The following is a 26,562-nucleotide window of genomic DNA, read 5'->3' as shown; positions in this document are numbered from 1 at the left end:
GTTTACAGTCTTAAAACTGTTTTGTATTTGTTCCATTCTAACATATATGACAATGACTATGAATGGAGCATAGAGTTGTGCAACCATTTTGTAAAGGAGAATTGAAAGATAGCAATGTTTAAAGTGGCAAGCCACAATGAAAGATCTGGTGAAGGGCCAAAGAACCCATGCCTATCTCACACTGTGCTGAGAACTGTCACTTTGCTTTCTAGAACTTCAATGTACTGTATATGCCAAAGTATAATTGGTGGTTCTGCTCTCAGAGGTCATATATACCAGCCTGGACCAAGTTACAGAGAACTCTGAGAAAAGAGCATCTTTTGTATGCCAGACTGGAATAATTCATTTTCTGAAGAAATATTTCATGAATTTCTATTTATTTAGTTGTGTGACCATGTAATAACTCACTTAATGAATATGTGAAGGAGGCAAAGTTAAGGTTCTCTTTGGAATTTTCTGATTTTTGAACAACTACCATTTCAACCCTTAATGCTACATTTTTATATATATTACACACACACACGCACGCGCCTTATTAGACTATATTTATGTTATGTTATGCACATCAAAAGCTGAATCTTTTTTTAACATAAAAGTCTTTATACACTCACATTTATGCAAAGTTAAGCTTGAGAAGCTAAGGTAGCAAAAATTAGTACACTTCACAAGGTACAGTCCCTATAAGGGTGTTAACTCTTCCACACTGGACAACCCCCTGTCTATTTCGTGGTATACATTCAGTTAAAAGGAACATTCCATGGTATCTGTTCAACAGAAACTACTACATACGGGCAAATAAATATGGATTAACATTGCAGTAGGACTCTTCACTCTGCCATACTGCACATATGCAATATTTTCAGAGGGGGGAGGGGTTAATGGTTTTGTAAAGTGCGTGAATTAATGCTTTAGGCCCTAATCCTCCAATAGCTCCACATGGGAAGATTCTTGCACTGAGCATTGTGTAGGATTCCAGGGCATTGTGTTATTTTCTGAAGTGCATACCATGAAATATACAATATCTACATAAGTAGATGTGAACATCAAAAGTTTAAAATTACAGTACATGGGGGAAAAAAACCCAACCAAACACATCACCACCCACATAGTATATGCAACATGGTAAAGTTTCTACAGCGACATTAATTTCATTCTGAGAATTTCCTTCTACGTTATTCATTTATCAACCTTTACTCGAAACACAAAAAAAGGGCAGACTCAGCTAGTGTTCTCATGGCTCCCTGCCTTCAATTTTCACCAGCTGAGGATCTGCCCCAAAAACGTTTTGGATGAAATGTGTTTATTTTTTCACAGGGGCTAGGATGGAATGTCTTTGTAAGATAAAGGCGAGTGGAAAGAGGAAAAGTTCCACAAATCCTTAGAGCATCCAGGCAATAAATGAAGTCTGAACTTCATCAAACAGTATCAATGCAAAGTTCTCAGATGTACATTCAGACATTGACACAGTTCTTATGAAACCATATTACTATGTAGGAGTAACACTGCACTGGTATCATTCCTGTAAGAACTGCAGAGTACAGGTAAGGTACATTTCATTCAGACAACTGGCTCTTCCATGGAACTAGCAGTAGGACTCCACCAGCTCAGCTGACCCCTCCACTGAACATGCAAAGGAGTCCAAGCGCTGTGGAATTGCTTCCTTTGTCCCCATTGAGAGTTCAGATGCTGGCCAAATCCTTCCTTCCACTATATGGACAGATCAGAGTTCCCCCAGCTGCAAACCTTCTCCCAGGTGCTTAATACACAATATGTAATTTATGCCAAATTGGAACAAATTTGCCTTGGGATAAAAATTTGCTAACTATCAGATTATACAGTTCTGTGTTTGCACACACAAACACATAACTAACTGCTATTCGCTTTCAAAAGATACAAAATCTTTTTCTAAATTTACCTTGATTTGCATTCCTCACTGAGGCCAGTTGTCATGTCACGTTTGAGTTATGTTATATAAGTGACAAATTTCCTATTGTTTAAAAAAAAAAATACAAGCTATTTCCCTCAACCTCCACATCCCCTTCCCACACACTCATAACTCAAAACCAGACAATACTATTTAGCTCAAACTTTCTTTGAACAATGTACGGAAATATTCGTTCCAAGAAAAAAATAATTTATTTTTAAAGAGGAAACTGTCTGCCTGGAGATACTGGTGGAGAATGGAAGAGTGTCTTTTTGATTTTAGCATTTACTTCTGCAAAACACTAACTATTTTCATAGAACATTGTCAAATGAATGCTAGAAATTTTGCAACAGGATACAAAAACTTCCAATTCACAAAAAGCTGAACTTGCAGGATACATATTTTAATCAGGAACTAGAGACTCATACAGTCATTTTGGGACAGAAATAATTTTGCCCCTCATCAGAGAAGTGGTGTCAAGAAAATGGAAGCAAAACTAATCTAAAAGGCACAAATTATCTAAATACTTCTCATTACCAACATACAGCTGAATGCTTGATACTCTAAAGTCACTCCACATTACACAACCTTTCCCTCAACGACAGCTGATGATCAGCTTATGCCCTGAAACACAAGGAAGGATAGCCTTTAAGTTTTAACCTGCAGTAGCTAGTGAACTTATAAATCTTATTCATACTATGTTTCTAGCTTTTACTTCAAGATAAAATCCTGCTACCCACTAAAAATATTCAAGCGAAACCACACTATTTTTTGTCCTTTTTTTTGGTCTTTTTAAAAAAAGGTATATAACGAAGTCCATAGAGTTGCTACTATATGTGGAAACATACACATTATGGCATCCTTCTTTTGGTAGCCACACATACTGTGGTCTATCATGCATATAAATAACTTAGAGATGCATTTATTTGTTTTACCAAGATTGCTCATAACAGTAGATATGGCCTAACCTGAACAATGAATACCTGTCTTGCTAAGGATGTTTGGCACAACTGGTTTGTATTGTCATTAATACACATGTAAAGTGGTCTTATTTCAAAGTTAAGTACCTCACTTTTTTTTCCCTCTCAAAATACGAAATAAGCAAATAGGACACTCATATTTGTTTACATTTTTAAAAAAAGTTAAGGTGTATAAATGCACAACAAGCATCTCAATCCCATAATTGTTCAGTGAGATGCAAAGAGATCTTATATACAGTACCAGTTTTCCACTTGACAAACTCTGCTGCTAGAATACGAACTCTGAAATTGGGAAGTGTTCATTAGAATTGTTGGCAGACCCTTGATTATAGTAACATTACTATTCATCATCAAAGGGAAAATTCATAAGGATTACTTAACAGAGCCAACTAGAATGAAATATAGACACTTGTATTTCAAGCATGCATTCTGAAACGTCCCAAAGATCAACAGGATCCTACCAAGCAGGCAATACCTTTTCAGAAAAAATGTGAAGATCATTCTGATAGGTCAATATTTGGTTAGAATCCAAAAAAAACTAACACAATAATGAAGTCCACATTTTTTTAAATCTACTAACAACTGGACATAACAATTGGCTCCAGATCAGACAACATAATTCCTTGCAATAAATGAGTATCATTCAGTTGTGTAAGACAAACTATCTTGAATAAAGTACAGTATTTACATAACAGGAAATCCATTCTGGTTACAGTTCCTGGAAGTGACTCAAAAATCAAAGCTGAAGAAAATTCCATTGTTTTTGTTTCAGTATACAAGGGAAAGCATGGCAGGTGTGAAGAAGACCTCTCTAAAATATACTTTAAAATATAGATCTGGTTTAGCATGCACCAAGTTAGCTCCCTCTTGTAAATAAGATTCTTTTAAATTGTGTTAACGAGTACCAATAGTTTTCACATAAAATATTGAAGTGATTTATGTAATTCTGAAGCCTTTCCAAAAAGATTAGCAGATACAATGCATTTGTCCATTAGGACTGATCCACTTAGTGGTCTAAAGCTAGTGTGTCTGCACTGCCACTTGGGGCAAAACCCCAGTGATTTCTGGCCCCTGCAAGGACTGCAGGATCTGAAGAGTGTTGGACAGGCACATCCACGATCTTGGGCAATTAAAAGGTTATAAACTTGAAATCTAGTTAATTAAAGAAAAACAAAGCTAGTTAAAAGGAGTTTGATATTATATCTGCCCACAGCCTCCTGCCAATTGTTGTGGTTTTACAATCACATTTTCCTGTTTCTCATGTTTTTTCTCTCCCCTCCTACTGAGTACTTGTGGCACCTTAGAGACTAACAAATTTATCTCAGCATAAGCTTTTGTGGGCTACAGCCCACTTCATCAGATGCATAGAATGGAACATATAGCGAGGAGATATATATAGATACAGAGAACATGAAAAGGTGGGAGTTGCCAAACCAACTCTAAGAGGCTAATTAATTAAGATGAACTGTTGTCAGCAGGAGAAAAAAAAAACTTTTGTAGTGATAATCAAGATAGCCCATTTAAGACAGTTTGACAAGAAGTTGTGAGGATACTTAACATGGGGAAATAGATTCAATGTGTGTAATGGCTCAGTCATTCCCAGTCTCTATTTAAGCCTAAGTTGATAGTATCTAGTTTGCATATCAATTCAAGTTCAGCAGTTTCTCGTTGGAGTCTGTTTTTGAAGCTTTTCTGTTGAAAAATTGCCACCTTTAAATCTGTTACTGAATGGCCAGAGAGGCTGAAGTGTTCTCCTACTGGTTTTTGAATGTTATGGTTCCTGATGTCAGATTTGTGTCCTTTTATTCTTTTGCGTAGACACTGTCTGGTTTGGCCAATGTACATGGCAGAGGGGGATTGCTGGCACATCATGGCATCTATCACATTGGTAGATATGCAGAGTGAACAAGCCCCTGATGGCGTGGCTGATGTGATTAGGTCCCATCATGGTGTCACTTGAATAGATATGTGGACAGAGTTGGCATCGGGCTTTGTTGCAAGGATAGGTTCCTGGGCTAGTGTTTTTGTTCTGTGGTATGTGATTACTGGTGAGTATTTGCTTCAGGTTGGGGGGCTGTGTGTAAGCGAGGACAGGTCTGTCTCCCAAGATCTGTGAGAGTGAGGGATCATCTTTCAGGATAGGTTGTAGACCTTTGATGATGCACTGGAGAGGTTTTAGTTGGGGGCTGAAGGCAACGGCTAGTGCCGTTCTGTTATTTTCTTTGTTGGGCCTGTCTTGTAGTAGGTGACCTGGGTACTCTTCTGGCTCTGTCAAGCTGTTTTTTTCACTTCAGCAGGTGGGTATTGTAGTTGTAAGAATGCTTAATAGAGATCTTGTAGGTGTTTGTCTCTGTCTGATGGATTGGAGCAAATGCGGTTATCTTAGAGCTTGGCTGTAGACAATGGATCATGTGGTGTTTCCTAGATGGAAGCTGGAGGCATGTAGGTAAATATAGTGGTCAGTAGGTTTCCGGTATAGGGTGGTGTTTATGTGACCATCGCTTATTAGCACAGTAGTGTCCAGGAAATGGACTGCTTGTGTGGAGTGGTCTAGGCTGAGGTTGATGGTGGGATGGAAATTGTTGAAATCACGGTGGAATTCCTCAAGGGCTTCTTTTTCATGGGTCCAGATGATAAAGATGTCTTCAATGTAGCACAAGTAGAGTAGGCGCATAATCTCGCGCCAGGCCGTACCCATATCCGCAGCAGGTCTCCAGGGTGAACAGCCTCTGGCATGTTAGAACAATGTAGGTAAGGGAAGTTGGCAAGCCGGATCTGTAACTTTAGGATAAGGATTGGCTCTAAGGGCTGGGTCGGTCGGGCTGGGGTGCAAAGTGGGGCTGGGCGCAAGCCACAGCTGGACGAGGCGCAGTCCTCTCCCGGGGGGCAATGGCAACTCTGGACCCGAGCCGGGCCCTTCCTGTGGATCGCCCCAGCTGAGGCAGGCGTCGCTCACCCTCTACTTGAACTACATTGATTAGCCTCTTAGAGTTGGTAGGACAACTCCCACCTTTTCATGTTCTCTTTATGTGACATATATACACACAATCTCCTCACTATATGTTCCATTCTATGCGTCCGATGAAGTGGGCTGTAGCCCACGAAAGCTTATGGTCAAATAAATTTGTTAGTCTCTAAGGTGCCACAAGTACCCCTGTTCTTTTTGTGGATACAGACCAACACGGCTGCTACTCTGAAACCTCCTACTGAGTGGTACCTCCGCAGATACACACAAGAGAACAAAAAAGGAAACTGGAGGAAACAATGAAACTGACTAAAAAAAAGTACTGTCTAATGCACAAAGTAACCACTGGAAAAAAAACTGTTTTCTTCTCTCTAATCTTTCAGTCACAGCAATCATTGGTGTTATTGATCATACAGTAAAAGTTTTGGGTCAGATGTGTAACTTAAGCTGATACAGTCCCTTTAAGAAGCAGTGCAGTTGGGAATCTTGTCCAGTCCACCACTGGAAGGCCAGTGGCTAAAGAGAGTGGTGAAGGAAAGAAGGGCGGGAGAATTGTCAGGGCTCCATGCAGAACTTCCTTTTCTTTATCTCTCATATCACCAGAAAGTACATGTGTGAGCAGTGTTATCACTTTAAATCTGTGGCACACCTAGGATGGGAGCACGTACTGTACGAGCTCCAAAATTTTGAATACTTCAGTCTTTTAAAGCACATCTAGATGAAGGGCTTTAAAAACCCACCTGCCTGGTTATTTTGGGTAAGTAGGCAAAGGTTCCAGGCAAGTGATCAGAGTGGCGTAAGCTGAGGTAGACACTTTTGTCTTCCTGTGTCTCTCAGTATCGCCAAACTCAACAGCTCCAAAATGAGTCAGCCATCAAACAAACAAAAAAATTAACAATCATGAAAGTTAAAAAAAAATACATCAAAATCTTTTTATTTTCCTTCTGGTTCTGGGGCCTTTAGACTGCATCTGACTCACATTTTCAAGCATTTCTCCACAAACATGAGAAACAATTTTTTTTTTCCAAATTAGAAACAGATTCTCATGCAAGTCAACTGACTTCCAGAGCTAAGGCTTTAAAGAAAAACAAATACCATGATACATCCATAAAATCATGAGAGTTGGATACAGTGGTGTGTGGAAAGCACCAAGTGTTTCATGGGCACTAAAGCTTTCCCCCAGGGGTGATGACAGGAAGGAATGGAATAATAACTTAGGCAGTGCTAATTCTTTTTCCAGGAGGGTGTACAGCAGCTGAAGACACTACTTTTTTCACAGGATGTGGAAGGGCAGACATGGAGCAGAGCAGGTGCCGAGTTGCTGTTATTTTCATGGGATGGGAGGTGGAAGAGAGGAGCAGAGGTCCCAGGTTGAGGAGGAGATGAGAAACCAAGGCCCTCCTGTGTGCCAGGAGAGCCAGAGCAGGAAGTAGAACTTTTATTTTTGGAGGGCGGGGACAGCAGGGGGAGAAGTGAGGAGTGATTTTCAAAAGCAGAAGTGATTTGGAGTCAGCATTAATGGAGCAAGGAAACGTCATTAGTAGACCATCTGAGGGCATGATTGATTTACTGGGGAAATGGAGATGTGTCAAGGGAAACTAAATATCTATGACTGGTTAGGATGGGAGACAGGAGAGTATAGAGATTAATCTTTTTGTAAAAGTATATGTTGGAAATTCTTCAAGCCTTGAGTGCATGCTCTCATTTGAGAATTTCAAAACAATTTCTTAGGTATGAGCTAATCAATTTACAACAATATTTTTTAAATAAAAAGATACTTGACCATCACATACTCTAGTTTGTATTCAAATATCATTTATCTCCTTAAATGTGTTGAGCTCAGTTGTTGGCCAGATCTAAACTAGAAGTCTCCATTTTTTAATAAAAAGACTTGAAAGAGTGAGCTCCAGGGAAGTATAGCTACCTACCTAATATGGCACTTACAGATTAAACAATACAAAAAATTCTTTCCTTTTGGAACTGAAGTTGATATTCATAACATACCAATGTCCGTTTGACTCCATAGCTACTTGCATGTTAGATGGCTCTACACAACATATGTTGTACACTAGGCAGCACTGAAAAGTCAGCATTTACCAGAAGTTACTATATCCACTCTCTTGTAATGTCGAGGACAGTGCCCAAATAAGAAGATCAGCCCCATCCCCCTCAACTGCTGCAAATGATGCTGCTGAATGCAGTCCTTTCATTCTGTCTCTATGACTTGGGCTCCTAAGTGCTGCGGTAATACAAATAAATAATAATAATTAATAATAATAAATAATGATGTTGACCTCCAGATAGCAGTAGCCTGATAAATTTGAAACTCCACCTACTCTGGCTGTGGAAAGGGGGAGGATCTTACTCTTTTCATTCTCCATACACTCTGAGAGCCTCCTGACTTTGGAAAGGAAGGGAACTAATAGCTGATCCCCTCTTCCCACCTCTCCCTCCCCACATCCTGAGAAATCTTCCCACAAATAACTCCATAATCACTGTTCATAGTTTTTCAGTGCAGCAGATGAGTGAAATCAAACAGGACTAATGTCAGTTTCACTGAAGTCCACAGGATTATCAAAAGCAGCAGTGAACCTGAGCAGGGTCTTGTGAGTTTCACTCTGCTGCTAGCAGCAGAAGCACTGAGTCATCTGTCCACAGACTCAGGAAGACAGCTCTGCATTGGTTCACCTATGGAAGGTTATTTTGCAGCCATAAGAGAAGGTAGATAGTTTCCTACTCACAAAATGGCACACTGCTGAGTGGCCTTTTTAAGTCCTGAACTGACCTGCTATAAAGTCATGGCAAACAAACAGCAAATACCGGATCCAGACGTGCCAAGTAAAAAGAAAACCTTTATTGCTGAGTGCTGAAAAAAGTTATTTTGATAATAATGTATAATATTATTTCTACAATGTCATAAACTTGCATGGCACTCTACAGAAAAGTAGAAAAGGTGGTGGAGTTCTTTTATACAGGTCAGAATATCAGATCTTAGAAGTTGCAATTCTACAAGCAGATGCTGCTAAAAACCAAAATTATTGGAGGCATACATTCTGACAAGATCAGAGTACAAAAGAGGAAAATATAGGGAGATGGTTGTGTTTAGTTCACAGATTTCTATGGTTTTCCTGCATAAAGCAAAATAACAAAAATAATTGCTTATTTTCTTATTTCTAATTTAGGTTAGAATTATGCTAGTTTTTCCAGCAGCAGCATTTCTAAAATTACACAAGATGAACAAATTTGCTGAAGATTGTAAAATTGAGCTGATTTTTATACTTCCATCACAATTGCCTTTTCCATGCTTTTTGTGAGGACTTAGAGTAGAAACTCAGAGTTACGAACTGACCACGCAACCACACACATCATTTGGAACCAGAAGTATACAATCAGGCAGCAGCAGAGACCAAAATAAAAAGAAGAAGAAAGCAAATATAGTACACTACTGTGTTAAATGTAAACTACTAAAAAATAGAGGGAAAGCAGCATTTTTCTTCTGCATAGTAAAGTTTCAAAGCTGTATTAAGTCAATGATCAGTTATAAACTTCTGAAAGAACTATAACAATTTGTTCAGTTATGACCATTTCAGAGTTACAAACAACCTTCATTCCCAGTGTGTTCGTAACAGAACTTAGGAGCATAAGCAGCATTGTCAATAGAATCTACTATGCTTGCAGTGCCAAAAAGAAAATAATGATGTACCTGGTTATTGTTTTTAGCAGCTGAGTTGATCTGAGCTGTACTTGAGGAGAGGGAATCAAAAAAGGCTTGGTCAGCTACTGAATTGCCACAAGGAAATCCATCTTTTGCACTTTCAGTTAGAATCTGAAAACAGACAAAGCTGTTTTAAGACATCTGTCATTCTTATAGGAAATAAGTTATATCATTTTACATGCTGTTGTTATTTCAACTGTTCTCAGAGTCACTAGAACTGCTGAAATTCAAGGATTTTTAAAAATGAGTTGATACAATTCCATCTTTAACAGCAGACAATAGAATCAGCTCCAAATTAACAATTCAGAGCACTGTGTACACTTCCTGCATTCAACGATACATCAAATTTGGGTATTAACAACAAGTATGGCCCATTGTTTTATGGGGACTGGAAGAGGACAGGAAGAAGTCTATTTTTGTATGGCCATGTAACAGGCAATGTCCTGTTAGTTGCATCACTACATAATTTGTGGGGGGGAAAAAAGCCTACACCAGAATCAGATTTTTTTTTAAAATAAATCCTCATTCTTGTAGTTGTTCAATTATTCTGGAACAGGATGTGTGTATTATTTTTGGTTCTCTTGTGAACTACCAGTGACAGTCTGTCAGTGAAATTAACATTTTACAGATTAGCAATCTCCTCTACTTATAACTTCTCCTTTCTCTAAAGGAGATACAGTACACTAGGCAGCACTGAAAAGTCAGCATTTACCAGAAGTTACTATATCCACTCTCTATCCTTAGAATAGGCAGTAAGTATGATATGATCACTTGACTTTAAAAAAAAAATATATATATATATTTGTATATGGTATGCAGACACGTGTTTACTCTGACCTTCTAAACCAGTGGTTCTTAACCTTTACTGCAGTCTGCACTCCTTTGGTTCTCAAAATATGTTCTCGCACCCCTTATCAAAAATTATTGACGTAGGTCAGTTCTTTAAATCTAGATGTATTTTTGGTTTGTATATTACAGTAATCGTTAAAAAAATGTATAATGTTAATAAATGCATAGGTTTGATGAAACAAAGTAGTTGTACTTACGTGCCTGTGCTTAATTTGTTTTTTGGATGATTTACCTTCTTAAAAAAAAATCTGGCATGTCTCGCGCCCCCGGAAAGGCCATCTCGCACCCCCAGGGTGTGTGTTCACCCCAGGTTAAGAACCACTGTTCTAAACTATTAATACAAATGAGTTTTAGTGGAATTAAGTACTGCCATCTTTCATCAGGGCTTCAGTCTAGAGAATTAAATGAAGGTTTCCAATATTAAAAGAAATAAACAAATAAAAGCATGGAATCTGCTTTAGCTCTGCTTTACCAAGTTTTTCTGTATTGTAATATGGTGATCTCTTACTTCAACATAATCTGTTGGAACAAGTCCCCTCTCTCCTTTGCTGTTTTTTCCTTCCAACCAACCTCCACCTATGTCCTAAAGAAATAAAAATAAGCATTATACAAATTTTCTCTAGATTAAAGCATACTTCAGCATCTATTATGATTTTTTAGTTGATACTTGAAAATAGTATTTGAGAGAAAGGTGTGACTGAGAACTTGGGCAAATTGATTTAAACCTTTCAGAGCATCAATTTTCTCATTACAAGAGGAGGATAATATTGACCAGGCCTCCCTCACATAGCTGTTGTGAATTTTAACTGTTTTCAAAATTGTAGGAAAGTATTAAAAAGCTAAGTTAACATAACATTAGCTTGCAAAGTCAAAAGAACTTGAAAAATTAAGGTTGCGCACACAACCTTAATTCATCCCCCTTGTGTACATGCATGATGATAAAAGACTTGAATTACATGAACACATACTGTTCATACAGTACCCCTGCCTCATTCAACACACAGGACAGACAATGCTCAGGGAATGAACCAGAGTTGCATAGTCACTGAGGCTGTTTGTAGGATCCCCACCTCATTTGCTGCAAATGTTGGAACTGAATGGAGGCAGGGAACTGCAGGAAGAGTAAGGACTGTCTCATGCGTTATGGCAGGTGAATGCCACACCAAAGAACTCAGAGAATAGTCTCTCCCATCCTTTTTCTTGTCTGTCTAGTTTGTAAGCTCTTGGAGCCAGAAACTGCTTCTTGCAAAGTGTTGTACAGTGCATAAGACAAGGGGGGGGAGAGGCGCTAGATCTCACTGGAGCCACTAGACACTACCATAATACGCATACTAAAGAACAAGATACTTCAGGCTTTGCAGCCTTCATAAATGAAGTTGACTAGGGTTGATATCAGGACAACATGACCAGGAATAAACTGGGCCTATTAGAAATCGAAATGTCTCTCAACCATAATGAGCTGATTCATACATGGTAAATTAGGCCTGTGTATGCTAAAGAATCTCTGTTGACCTGCAAATTTCTGAATCTCACCTGTTTAAATATATATTTATTTTCAGTATATTAAGTGAAAAAAACAAAACCAAATAAAGTTTATATGAAGATAAATGGAGATTTATATTGATGACAAATCTTCAATTACATCTTACTGAAGGGAGATTTATATACAAACAAAGGCGCAGTTAACACTCACTGAAACAATTTTTGAAGGTTTTTGTTTGTTTGAATGATCTGCTAATATTTACACACAGGTTGCCTGATCAATGTGAACCAAGCTAAGCCACTGAATAAGCAGTTTCCTGAAGTTCTCAAAAGTCTAGCACTACCTTTTGAAAACACTTCTGTTGATGCTCTCCGGCACCTGTTCTTCACCAGGGCCCTAACTCTGAGAAGCATTTAAGCAAGTGCTTGAAATTAAGTATATGCTAGTTCCAATGACTTCAATAGGAATTATAATTCGCTAAAGTGCTTTGATGAAGCAGGACCCAAAACTAAAGGCCACCTTCGATTGGTGCACAAGACAGATGCTTGGACATTAAGGGTATGTCTACATTGCAATGTAAGCCTTGGGTTAGTGGGACTCGAGTCAACTGACCGGTGTTAGGAAACCCTGGGCTTGAGTGTCTACATGGTATTTTAAACCTACATAAAGGCTTTTCTAACCCATGCTCAAACCTAGGGCTCAGGCATCCGCACTGCAACGCGCAGACCTGAGTCAAAGTAACTATATCCCAAAGTCCCTATTGCCCACCCCACCACATGTGGCTGCTCTAGCCCTAGGAGCATGGTGCACTGTGGGAAAACTGTACTGCCTATTCTGCACATTATCATCAAGCCGAAGCTTGCTTTATAGAAGTCTTGATCAGTTTACTCTCCACTACAAACCGAGGGGGCTCTCTGATAGCACGCTTGCAGCTCAGTGAGCAGAAGAGAATGGGTTAACACTGACCTGAGCTGCTGCTTTTGCAAAGAGGGGGTGGCTTCCATTTTTAACAGATTGAACTGCAGATTGTTGGGGGAGAGAGAGAGGACTAAGGAAGTTGGCTCATGGAACTGTGGGATACTTCTGGCTGACTCCCAGGACCCAAGTCAAGCAGGGCTCAGTCTACACTGCAAAGCAATAGGGCTTGTACCCTGGATCCCAGCTTAAATAGAGCTCAGACCCCCCAGGGGCCTGGACCCCAAGTTCGAGCCCTGGGTTAGCACAATTAAAGTGTAGACATAAGAGGGGTTAGGGCTTGAGCCCAGACCCAAGCACGGGCTTACATTGCAGTGTAGAGCTACTCTAACTTATTACAAAAGAAAAAGTTTTCTACAAAACTTGATAGAAATGTTTTCATTACTTTTTATGGATTCCAAATTTCAATTAAAGTGTTCGTACAGAAGCAAAATCTATTCCTACCGAGCTTCAGCAACCCGTTATAGAGCTTTACTATGAGACTATGGACTAACAACAATGGACTAACAGCAAAAACTATTCTTTCACTAGCCAAGATGAGTGAAATATAAAAACAACAAAAATACATACAGCATAAATAATAAAGTGTGAATTAAAAAATAATATGTTTGCAAGTGTTACCAGTAATTCTGGTAGAAAAGATTTTAAAAATTTCCTAAAATCTGATTGATATTTAGTTAGGGAAGTCAAAATTGTTGATTCTGCAAAGACTTAAGCTTGTAGAGAACCTCATACCACTTGAATAATCCCATTTAAATTAATGAAACTACTCAGACGGCACAAAGTTTTGCATAAAGCTTAAGCTTTTTACAAGATCAGAGCTTTAATATTTCTCTCCCATTCCATGAACACTACCCTAACAATAAAAGGATCAATTAGAGACAGAAGTTTTGCTGTGTTAAAGCCTCCATGTAAACTGGCATCTTTGCATTTGGACAACATTTGGATTTGAATGTGAAAAATGTTTTAAGTTGAAATTCATCAGTATTTTAGAATGGACCATTGAAATACAAACAATCAGTGCAAAAACAGAGAGACTACATAAAAATGCTGAATAACTACCTCAACCCAAAAAAAGACAATAAATTGAGGTTTAATGGTGTCACTATCATTCACACGTTCTCGTACCATCTGTACTTTAGTGCCATGTCACAAGAGGACAATACTGATCAGAGACCACTAACATGCCTAGGTACAGAGGAGTAAAGTCAAGCCTAATTGTCCTCTGAGCTTGCTTTTATTAATTTAAATTTACCATTACTGAAACAGTCTTTTGCATTTAATTTATTTGCCTTTACCCTAGAGGGAGGAAGGGAAAGTGTGCAAGAGCTTTCCTATTAGATGCCACTCAACCTCTCTTTTGAGCACAAACCCCTAGAAGTAGGTCAGTGCATTGTAGCCTGGTTTCCATTAGATTTCTCTTACCGGATTGGTAATTATGATGATCTCCCCTTCGTTAACCGTCAGCTCATTGTTTCCAGGTTCAGCAGCAAAGTCATACATCACCCGAGCCTATGGGCAGAAAGAATCTATCAGTGACAATATTCTACATTTAAATATTCAGCATTCATGTTGGAAAATATCAGCAGAACTTCATGATTCATAACCATTAAGAGAAATGGTTGGGTGGGAGGAAGGAAGGGTGTGGGACAAGCAACACAAGTGACGTATCACACAAATCTTAATACAATGTGCATTTGAACTTGAAAATGTCAATGCCAAAATCTGCTTCCAGATTTAAAATGCATCAAAAAACAAAGCCACCCCCACAAATCAGGATCTGTGATATATAGCTCTCTGAAGAAGGCAAACAGCAATTATCTGATTCTACAGCCAAAGGATTACATCTTAGCAAGCAGCCAAATAAACCACTGTCCGCAGCATGCAGGACCTATTGATAGAACTAAAGTGAGAGCTCTACTCTGATTTTTAGCAGGTCTTCTTTCACTGCTAGAGGCAGAAGAAAATCAGTTCCCTAATGTGCTATTCTGTAGGAAACACTTCTACTCTGACTCATGCAGGAGGACTGTTTTTTGAAGTGGGCATTTCAAAAAGAGGATACAAAAGTCATACTCATCTAAAGTTCTTAAACTTTCAGGTAACCACAGCTATACATAAATCAACATGAAACTAGATAATCTTACAATTCATTTATTGTGATTGTTCCTCTTGTAAGTTTGAGGAAATAAACACCGAACAATACTAGTTTTAACTTAACTAGAATACACATCCCCAAAGTATGTTGTCAGTGCTGACCCATTGGCCTTTGCCTAACTGTAGTTCAACTTAGGTTTTTTTGTTTTGTTTTTTTTTAAACACAAATTAACCTAAGGGTATGGCTACACTTGCAGATGTACAGCGCTGTGAGTTAAACCCACCTTCGTACAGCTGAATAGGGAAAGCGCTGCAATCTGTCCACACTGACAGCTAACAGCGCACTGTCGTGGCCACATTTGCAGCTGCATTGGGAGCGGTGCACTATGGGCAGCTATCCCAGCATTCAAGTGACTGCAACGTGCTTTTCAAATGGGGGTGGAGTGTGACAGGGAGCGTGGGGGGAGAGAGTGGGTTTTTGGAGTGCTGAGAGTGTATCAGCATGCTGTCTTGTAAGTTCAGAACCCCCTTTTCCCCCGCCTCTCTCTCTCACTCACTGAAAGCAAACAGCAGCTGTTTCCTTTTTTCCTCATGGACAAGAGAAGCAGCCGATCCCCAAAACGGACCCCAACACCCTCCCCCCTGCCACTGCCTCTCTCTTCAAGCAAGCATTAGCTGTCGGCACTCCAAACGGAGCCTCCCTGCCTGCCTCTCACTCAGTTTTGGGCTTGGTCTGGAACTCAGGATCTAAGATCCCATAACGGGGAGGGCTTTAGAAATCACATCCCTATCAAGCACATTACCCCACCATGTAGACAAACCCTAAGGCTGCAGAGGAAGGGAAAGCAAGAGAGCACCAGCACAGAATACTGGTGTAACACATTGCTTTGTGGTCATTATGTAAGCATGCTAGCATCCCCAGAGATTTTGCTCTCATATCCAACCTCAAATTGAAGATTCATTTTAGCTGTAAAATTTCTCATGGTTAGTGTCAGTACAGAGAGAAATTTTTCTGTAAAGCCTAAAATAAAATATAAGATAGTGTTTTAAGTAGGTACGCTTAAAGAGAAGCAAAAATGGGAAAACAAAAAACCATGCAAATTTGAACCCTAATGCCATATCTACATTACACAAACATTACATCAAGCTATTAAATTCTCTCTTCTCCTTTAATCAAGTACACCATTCTTAAGAAATCATGTCTTCTGGGCAAATTTGTACTTATTACACGCAACGGGGAAATTTTTCCCTATGAATGGAGACTTTCAGCACATCCAGATCATCATATGTTGTGGAAGGCTAACTTAGATACAAGTGATGCAATGTATAGCCATGAATGCAAGTGTTAGTAAAGATGTATATAAAGGAAAAGATATGCTATGTAGCTTTGGATTTGTGATGTACCCTGCATCCACTCCCGGTTTGATCCTTGCCAGCTTGGGCGAAGTGTTGCTGTATGGCAAATAAAAGGTAACTGAGTGATGAATTCCGGAGTCAAACTGCGTTTTTGGTAACTGAGTGGCAGAGGGTCTCAGAGGTGCCCAGCAAAAAAGTGTAACAATTCAACTGTTGCAGGAACTTCTAGGCACTCAAACATTTATTGGATTCAGAGAAGGGCTGACCATACTATAAAATTATTAAGTGATTCCTGAATTTGTCCCCAAATTAATCCAGTAAAATTTAACCACAAGCCGTACATTTATCATATGCAGTATGTAGTTAACTAATAAACAATTTCTATTAGTGTTGTTCATGAAGTAACCCATTCCTTTGGGGGGTGGGGGGAGAGTGGTGGAGAAGAATAAAATAAGTTAGAAACCAACGCTTAGTAGGTTAAGCCCAAAATGGTTGAGATTAGCTAGAATTAATATCTAGCAGGGCATCAAGCCTATGCAGGATTGCTCCCTAGTGTACATTTTTTAGCCTAGTGATTTTTAAGCTAGTTTTAAATTTCAAGTGATGGAACTTCTGTGACTTTCTTTAGGAGACTAAACCATATCCTGATATTCATACTAAAAAACAAAAAAACCCAAAACTTTCCTTAATTTTACCAACTGTTCCTAGTTATCACCCCCTGTACTATCCTAAGTGTCTCTCCCTCGTTGACATTTACATTGTTCACCCATCTGTAAACTGTTATGTTAGCCCTCAGCTGTCACTTGGACGCAGAGGCAAGATGAGTGAGGCAGTGTCTGTTCCTGGACCAGCTTCTGTTGGTTGGTGGGTGGGTGGGTGGGTGTGAGAGAGAGAGGGGCTTCCGAGTTTACACAGAGCTGTTCTTCAGGTCTGGGAAACACACTCAGAAGTTATGTCTACACTGCAATTAAAATCCACGGCTGGTGCATACCACTGAATCGGGCTCACAGGGGTTCAGGCTAAGGGGCTGTTTAATTGTGGTGTAGACTTTCAGGCATGGGCTGGACTCCAGGCTCTAGGACCCCTGAGAGGGTCCCAGAGCTCAGGCTGCAGCCCAAGTATCTACATCACAATTAAAACAGCCCCTTAGCCTGAACCCCTGCAAACCCACGTCAGCTGACATGGGCCAGCCACAGGCTTTTAACTGCAGCATAGACTTACCCCAACTGTCACAGCTAAATGCAAGGCGCAACAGATTGTTTAGCATAAGTAGTTAACACACCTTTCAACTGACCGTTCTGTTCTTTCTGAGGCCATGTCTATGCTATGGGCATTACAGTGGCCTCAGAACAAGTGATGAGGGGTATATTCCACTACAAGAAATACTGCTTAAAAAAACCTTGTAGGCAATTGTGACAGATTGGGGAATCTGTCTATGTAAACTTATGAATCGCATTTGATTTTTTTGAACTCCACTTCTGACTATAACCTTCAGTGTGAATTAAAACTCCCATGAATATGCAACGGAGCCATCAACAAATTGAACAGTCTTACCCTAATTGTTCCATTGGGCTGCCAGGCTCAGCCATTAACTTCTAATGACCCTTTATCAGAAGGGAAAATCGAAAATCCTCAGGTGGAAAGAGAAACAGGAAGAGGTGTCAGACCCTGCTTTTAAGAAAGGAAAGGCTTTCTTGCAAGAGGCCAGACCATTGCCAGAACCAGAGAATTAGAGCAGGAGGAGTGGAGGGCCAGAGGCACCTGCCCCCCACCTAAAGGATACTGACCAAACTCCAAAGGACTCCAAAGAGGAAAGAGGACCCTTGAGGGAGAGAATTGCCTGCATATGTTCATTGTTTTTCCCATAGGTCTGCAAATCCCTTGTGCTTTCTGGGAAGAGAGGAGGGGGCAAAAGAGGAGGGAGAGAGCATTTAAGATGTTCCTTTGCAAAACCTGCATGTTCCTTACTTTATCTGCCACGTATCCCCGAAGGGTTAAATGATACACCAGAGTGCCCATGAGGCTGCAGCTCTGGAGAGAGCATGTATCAACTTCTGTGGAAACTTGTGGAGGCTCAGAATTGGTCTTCAGACCTTATGGCAGCTAGAATGCAGGGTCCCTCCATTTCACAGAGGGGTGCCAAACAGAGAGTCTGTCCCCGGAGAGTGTACCTGAGAGGCCAGAACTAGAGACTATGTCTGGATGCTGCTCAGATCCAATGCCTTAGGAACATGTGGGGTCGAAACATTGGGTTCCATACAACAGACTGGTGACTGTCCACTAGGGATACTCAGCCAGGGCTGTTAACAGCAATATTAAGCATTTTTAGAATGTGTATTATGTTCTGAATCCCTAATAATGAATTTGACAAAACCAACACAAAACACAACTTGCTTTTTAGCAGTGTGCATGTGTGAGAAAATCAAAGAGTGAGCAACAATACATTTTCAAACACAAATGGTGTCTGCATGTTATGGGCTATTTCAACCAACTTCTTCAAATTCCAATTCCTTACATACAATCTGTGTATCCTCCCCCCTCCTCAACTTATATCATTAGATTCACTTCTTACATCTTGAATTAACTTAGACTGCAAATAGAGCTGGACAGAGGACAGAAATTCCATTTGGCAAAGCATTTTGAGATTTCAAAATAAGAACGAAACCAAAAAAAAGTCAAAATTCTCTGCAACAGAAAATTTAAAAAAAATTGTTTCAGCTTGATCAAAATATTATGATTGAGTGAGTTTTTTCATTTTATCTTGTAACACATTTAAAAATTCAAAAGGTAATTTCAAAACAAAAAACCCTGTTTCATTCTAAAAACTGTCTACATGGGATGTTTTGATGTTGCAGGAAAAGTTTTTCCTGACATTATTTCTTCATTTCTCCAAAATGAAGTTGCTGTGAAATCCAAACCATTTCATAAAGTATTTCAATTTCAACAGAACTGCACTTTCCAATAGGAAATGGTCCATACTGTCAAAATTGATGTTATTTTCAGAAATTCTGAATATCATCAATTTTGCTTGGTATAACTATAATGTAGCAATAAGATAGCTCACTCAGTCTTTTATTGGTGTGAATTATATGAACATATTTAACCTATAAAGCATTTTGAGGTCCTTCAAAATGAAAACTATTATACAGAAATAAGTTATTAATCTTCTGCTTGTATACAGTAATATGACTTTTTAATCCATATTTTGATTTCTACATACCCACAAGTATTTTAGATCTAAACAGACTCTCTCCTGCAAAGTTACAAATTAGCAGCAAGATGTAAAAATATAACTGAAATCAACCCATGTGTGGGCAGATCTGAGGCTACAGAACCACAACTGAGGCTATGGCTGCACTACAGAGCCTGCAGCTGTTCCCTGGTAGCGCTGTTAGTGCAGATGCTCTAAGCCAACAGGGAGAGCTCTCTGGTCAACTTAACTACTCCAGCTCCCACAAGCAGCAGTAACTATGTCAGCGGGAGAAGATCTCCCACCAACATAGCACTGTCCACACCGGTGCTTAGGTTGGTGTAACTTACATCGCTCAGGGGAGTGGCTTATTCACAACCCAACATAAATGGTTGTGTGTACATAGCCTGAGTATCTCAAAGCTTATGGTTCCAATACAAGTGGTAAGGGAAGTTGATTAGATGTTTTTAAAAAAAATAATAATAAAAAAATCACAATTTTTTTATGCAAGCTTGTAAGCTATTAGAATGTATTACAGGAAAATCATCCAGGAGTTTTGCAAACATCATCCTGAAGCTCTCTGACCACCTGTCCTTTGTCTCAGATTATAGATTTAACAGGCAGTGAAACAAGAGAGAAAATGTACAAAAGAAAATGTTCTCCAAGTACCTTCAAGTCTTTTGCACAGAAATATGGATAAGGAACTTTTAACAAGAATGATTCACATGACAGTTAAGAACACATTTCATCAGAGTCTACAGTATTATTTTCCTCTTCTTACACCTATTTGCAAACTGTTTCCAAAAGCCAAGATTTTGGACAACTTCCATCTTAATAGCTCACCATACATATCCTGACTTTTGCCATCAAGCTATGTAAAAATGGATGTTTTTTTTAAGTTAGTATGTTAGTTTTCTACCCAGTACACTACAGTGGTCTAACAGGGAATTAAGTATGAAAGGACTAACAATTGAGGGGCAGAGAATTGAGAACAATCCCCAAAATGATCACTGACTTAATTGAAGCTGTATAGACCTAAACTAGCACCTTCTGGGCCACTCACCAGACTGTGGTGAGGGGATTCAGCCACTGAACCCCCAGATGTTTTAGGCCTATGCACTGTTTCTATCGTGGGGCCTCTCAGCACACTCTCAGGATGCAGATCTTCTATCTAGTACTCCTCTCCTGATAGCTGTTACCACACAGCCCAACCCCTGGAATGAGTGTGACCCCTCAGTCTCCCCCATAACTTAAACACAACCTCTCCCAGAACTCCAGCCATGTGGGTATTCTGGACCTACAGTTTACCTCTTCAAGGGGCATGTGAACAGCATTAACTTAACACACAAACCGATTTTGTACAGCATTCTAAAACCAGAGTCTTTTTCTTAATAGCATGAAAAATACACAGATCTATAAAAAAATAAACACTACACACATTTCTCTGCTTCAGTTCCCTCACCACTTTCTGAGCATTCTTTGTGCTGGGGTCAGGGCCCTTTTGAGCCACCTAGGCTCCTTCTGCTGCAGCATATGGGTTCTCTTCTGAAATATGGAGCCTTCTCTGGCCTTGGCTGATCCATCCCCTTCCTCTCTCCTGCCCAAAACTTCTTGTATGGTTTCCTCAGGGCTGGTCTACACTAGTTAGGTCAACTTAAGGCAGCTTATGTCGACCTAATTTATGTCAGTGTCTAAACTACAGCCTTCTTCCCACCAATGTAAGTGCCCTAGTACACAAACATAACTCCACCTCCAGGAGAGGCTTAAGGCTTATGTCCGCATAATTAGGGCAATGCAGTGTGTATTGGCTAGCTTGTCAATTTCACAGAAGAAGCCTGAAATTACCAAGAAAGCCAGGCAGCTAGAGCCCAGCTCTCTTCAAGAACTGGGTGGCTGGACCCTGCTCCCTGCTAGGAACCAGGGTAAAAAGCCTGAGCAGCCTTCCCCACCCACTCCCTACCAGGAGCCGGACCACCTTGTCAATTTCATGGGTCAGTGAACAGGGGGACAAAAAGCGCTGGGTGGCTTCCCCCGCTCCCAGCGTGGAACAGGGGAAGGGATTGTGGCGGGAGGGGCAGACAGCCAGCCAGGCCCCCGGGAGCCTGTGGGGCAGCCAGGCTTCTGCCAGCAGAGCCGAGACACTGGGCTCTCAGCTCCCCACACTGCCCCTCTTAGGTCAGTTGACGTGTTCCTGGTGAGGACATACACCACTGACTCAAGGAGGGTAGTGTGGGCATGCACCACCACAGTAATTATTGCAGTGGCTGTAAGTCAACCTATATTAGGTCGACTTAGGTTTGTAGTGCAGACATATCCACAGGGTATGTCTACACAGGCAAGTTTCTGCACCACAAGTTATACCACTTTTATTAAAACGCTGGAATTAAACCGCTGTTGCATGTCCACACTGTGCTCCTTGTGACACTGCAGCACAGCCACATTAGCAGCTCTTGCTATGGCAAAGATAACAGTACATTGTGGTAACTATCCCACTGTGCAACTGGCTGCAGGGTGCTTTGGGAAGGGTTTGCAATGCCTCATGGAGCAGGTACAGTGTCACATGATGCAGGTTTCCCATCCCCATTGTTCCATGGCCATCCTACTACATTGCCAGCTGCTTTTCAATTGGGGGGAGGGGAGGAGGAGGGAGACTGTGTGACAGGGAGTGTGTGTGTGTGTATGGAATGGGGGAAGAGAGACAGTGTTTTGGGGGACAGAGTGTGTCAGCATGTTGTCTTGTAAGTTCAGAGCAGGAAGCAGCCAGTTCTGAGGCAGGGGAAACCCTGACATCAGCCCCCCGCCTCCCTCCCTGGGCTCTCTGCACACACACGCACACCTACCTCTACCTGTACCTCCTCTGTTCAACAGCTCGAGCATTCCATATTAATGGCTTGCTTTATGTCCCGGAGCAGATCAGCACAACATGCAAAGGCCGTCAGAAACAGCACTTTGAAAGGGAAGAGGCGCATGTCTCCAGGGCAGCTGAGTTCAAAACAATGAGCAAAGCAGTCACTTGAGGCATTACAAGACAGCTCTAGAGGCCAATTACAGGGCAGAAAGCAATCAAGTGTCTACACTGGGAATAGAGCTCTGGAGCCTCTGCACAAAAATCCTTACGTCTCTCATCAAGGTGGTTTTTCTTCCTGCACTGCAACTGAGGAGTTTCTGTGCACAAAGTGGCTTGGCAGTGTGTATACATCTGCAATTTGAGTGCAAAAAGGCTGCCTTACTGCGCATAAACTTGCCAGTGTAGACAAGCCTTCAGTCTTCCCACTCTGCAATTTTTAAAGGCTAACCTCAATAACTTGGCTTCTTTGTCCTGCATTTTGGGATTTTTACATCCTCCAAATGAAGAATGTTGGAGAAAACTGGCTTCCCCTAAGATGCAGTTACTTTTTGTTCTCCCCAGGTAAGACCTGCTCACATGTTGATAGTCCTTAACAACAAGTCCTTCCCTTGCCTAGGAAGGGCTTGCTTAAAGACTGGTCAGCAATGGTGGATACACAGATCTAGAGGCAGTCCATGATACAGCAATCATCATAGTAACAAGTTTCTTAATATCAACTAGAATTCATAGATTGTACAGATTACCCAAATCATCAGAGCAACCTTTAAAAGTCTGGTGTTACAAAACAGTATGCACTAATCTAAGGCAAACAGCAAGAATGTAGTTAAAGATATGTTGTAGAACAATAACTGAGCATTAGCATTTTTCACAGTAAAACCAGACCACATGGAAGGAAATGGGTTCATCTGTTTCAACCATCTGTTAGAGGTCAGAAGACTGATACCGCCAAGAAAACTGTTAGTTCCTCCAGGAGAGATGGCATTGATTGTTTAAGGTCTTAGGGCTTGTCTACACTTACATTTTATAGCACGCTAACTTGTTGGCTAAGGGGTTTGAGTCTGAGCACTTTAAAGTGCTAGTGTAGACAGGCTCCAAGCACTCAGAGCTAATTCCCTCATGGAGGTGGATTACCAGGAGCATTGGGAGAGTTGTCCCAGCGCTCGCATGTGACCACACTCGCACTTCAAAGAGCTGCCGCGGAAGCGTTCCCGCAGCTACACTTTGAAGTTTCCAGTGTAGACATACCCTTAGAGTTACTTTGAACTGAGACATGAAATTCACGAATGTCATGAAATTCCTACAATCAGTGCTGGCCTTCCTTTTGGCATTCAGTTCTTGAGTGGAGTGGAAGAACTCCTGAGCCTTAAAGCTGAGCCAAAGAACTTATAAGCAGCTTTTCTGTCACTTGTTACTGACAGTTTCATTAGTTCCGATTTTTCACACAGACTCAACTCTCTCGTTGCAAGTCATATCCCAAGGTAGTAGATGGCCTGGGCCATGGATAAGATTTTGGAATTTTGTAGAAAAACATCTTAAACTTTTAGGAGGGAAGGGTAATGAAAGGGCTTTGGCCCTCTCAAGGAATTCTTGTTGCATTCAATTAAAAGTAACGTAAGCAGGTGCTAGAGGTAATGATAAATTTACAAATGCAAATACTACTACATATACAGATAACCTGAAAAGAATTTTCGATAGGCCAAGTAATATAGGAGCCCTTAAAACTGACAACCTGAACATTGCCTAGGAAGTGTATACGTTAACAGTTCATCTATTTCTCTCTCCCCTTAATTTATTTTATTCATTTTGAATTATACAATGGTGGGTTCTATTATATTCTCTAAACATCTTGTACAGTTCCTAGATAGAGGAGGTAAGAGAAAAGAGCAGAAATAAAAGGGAAGAGGAGCTTTAACAGACCCCCAAAATTAAAAATATATAAATAATTATATTTGTTTTTCTAACACCTTTCAGACAAAGATCTCAAAGCACTTCCAAACATTCATCTTCACAATGCCCATGAGAAGCAGATAGGAATCCATCTAGATGGGCACTTGTATATATCATAAAATGTTAATGATTTTTTTAAAGTGGGTAAACAAAGTCAAACAGGTTGAAACCCCAATTCAGCAAAGCCTTAGTATGTTAGAAGCCCAACTGGAAAGAGAACCTTTGAATCCTGAAACCTGTCACAGCAGTTCTCACTCCTTAAAATACGTATGCTACCAATCACACTGGTATTATTTTGAAAATCTTTGTGAGCATTAAAAGCTTTTGCCGCCAAGTTTCATGTAGAACGCATGTTAGCAAGTCAAAAATAAGCAAATTCCCATCAAGAGCCGAATATATAACCTTTACATTCTATGTATGTTTTTCTTAATCAAGATCTCCACATTGATATAAATGTTTAAAAATAATTAGTGCCTCATTAACACTAGATTACTACAAAACCTAAATTTCTGTGTAAAGAAGCAATTTTTAAATTGTGGTCACATTATAAAAGAAAGATTACTTAACATTGTATATGCATCATATAAAGAGCAGTTAATATACAACTAAATTGAAATAAAAATTAAAGTTAGTGTTTACTTCTATTTAAAATTGAATTTATAAATATTAAAGCAATAAATTCTCAAAATGTGTTGCTTTGCTTTTAGAAAATGAGTCACAGAATTCATACGTAGTTCTAAGACAAACAACAGAAATAGAACTCAGAGGAACAGGGTTTTAAACTCAAGAGAATTAGTAAGTAGGGTCCAACGGCAAGAAAATCTAAGGGAAAAAGAAGTTCAGGAGCGCTGGCAGTTTCTCAAAGACACTATTTAAGGTACAACAGCAAACTATCCCAATATGAAGGAAAGATAGGAAAAATAGCAAGAGGCCAAAATGGCTCCATCAGGAGCTCTTTAATGACTTGAAAATCAAAAAGAAATCCTACAAAAAGTGGAAACAAAGACAAATTGCTAAGGAGGGCTATAAAAAGAACAGCAGTAGTTTGGCTGCCTATAAATTTCTAAACAAAAGTGTGCAGCATACGTTAACTATGTCTGTTAAAACATCTCAATATGAAGAATTTGACAAGGATTACATTAGTTATTGTGCAATCTGAGTGTGGATAGTTGGTATAAAAACTATTAGCAGTTTGCAAGACTACAGATGATGTGACATAATATGCTGGGATATTTTATTTTAAAAAAAAAAGTATCAGTCTAGTGACTATCAGTATTAAGGAAAACACATAGCCTGGCTTTTTGCCTATAACCATCTAGCATTCTATCTTTGCAGTCCTGGATTCTACTACTATCCCAAAAAGTATACTGCTAACTTTTAGGGCTGGATCCTCAAGTGACAAACTGGCATTGCTCTACTGTAGTCAATAAAACTACACCAATTTATACAAGGGATGTCTACACTACCAGTTTTCTTCAAATTTCTTATTGCTGAAGCTCCACCAGTGGTAACAATGCCCGAAGCAACAATGAGGATAGGCCATGAGCATTTTATTCATTGTGTCCGCTAGACCAGCTCTAAGCAGGGCAAGATGAAATGAGGGTTAAAATGCCCCTCCACTGGCTCTCCCACTGTTGCTATTACTGATGGAGCTATGACACTAGGAAATTTAAAGAAGAATGCTAGTGTGAACACAGCTAGAATGAATATAGCATAGAAAAAAAGACCTCAAGAATCTAAATTTCACAAAGAAATGACAACACTAAGAAATCCCTGCACCCAGACACACATGTCCTTTTCCATAGCCAACCTGAGAAAAACAAGTGACAGGTCTGGTCTAACTACAGAGTTAGATTGACCAAGGCAGCTTATGTCGACCTAACTATAGAAGTATCTACACTTTTTCGCTCCCCACCAATTTAACTGCCCAGCTACACTGTCTGAACTCCACCTCTATGAGCAGAGTAGAGCCAATGTCAATGTAGTAGATCAATGCAATGTCAGCGTAGACACTGCATTGCTTATGTTGACTGTTACTGACTTTCAGTAGCCTTCCCACAATACCCCACACTGACAGTACAATTGATACAAGTGCTCCAGGTGAGAATGTGCACGCCAACACAAGGAGCAAGATGTAGACATGCACAAGCTACGTAATTGGCATCTGTATGCCAATGTAAAGCTGACTTAATTTCATAGTGTAGATAAGCCCACAAAAACAGGTGAGAGCAAGGGA

At 40.1% G+C, this 26,562-nt stretch overlaps 1 protein-coding gene across 6 annotated transcripts in view; it reads right to left on the bottom strand.

Moving 5' to 3' along the window:
* The window catches only part of LOC123366829 (palmitoyltransferase ZDHHC14), a 328,341-nt gene that overhangs the window by 54,659 nt on the left and 247,120 nt on the right, over nt 1-26,562 (bottom strand). For all 6 annotated transcript variants that reach the window (XM_045010625.1, XM_045010624.1, XM_045010626.1 and 3 more), the window contains 3 exons: nt 14,317-14,403; nt 10,942-11,016; nt 9,573-9,695 (listed from right to left, as the gene is read on the bottom strand). In XM_045010625.1, the coding sequence (XP_044866560.1) occupies nt 9,573-9,695; nt 10,942-11,016; nt 14,317-14,403 (285 nt within the window). The remainder of the gene's footprint in view (nt 1-9,572; nt 9,696-10,941; nt 11,017-14,316; nt 14,404-26,562) is intronic.

The sequence above is a fragment of the Mauremys mutica genome, chromosome 3, assembly GCF_020497125.1.
Source record: "Mauremys mutica isolate MM-2020 ecotype Southern chromosome 3, ASM2049712v1, whole genome shotgun sequence".
NCBI classification, from domain to species: domain Eukaryota; kingdom Metazoa; phylum Chordata; order Testudines; family Geoemydidae; genus Mauremys; species Mauremys mutica.
This window is presented reverse-complemented; position numbering and strand designations above follow the sequence as displayed.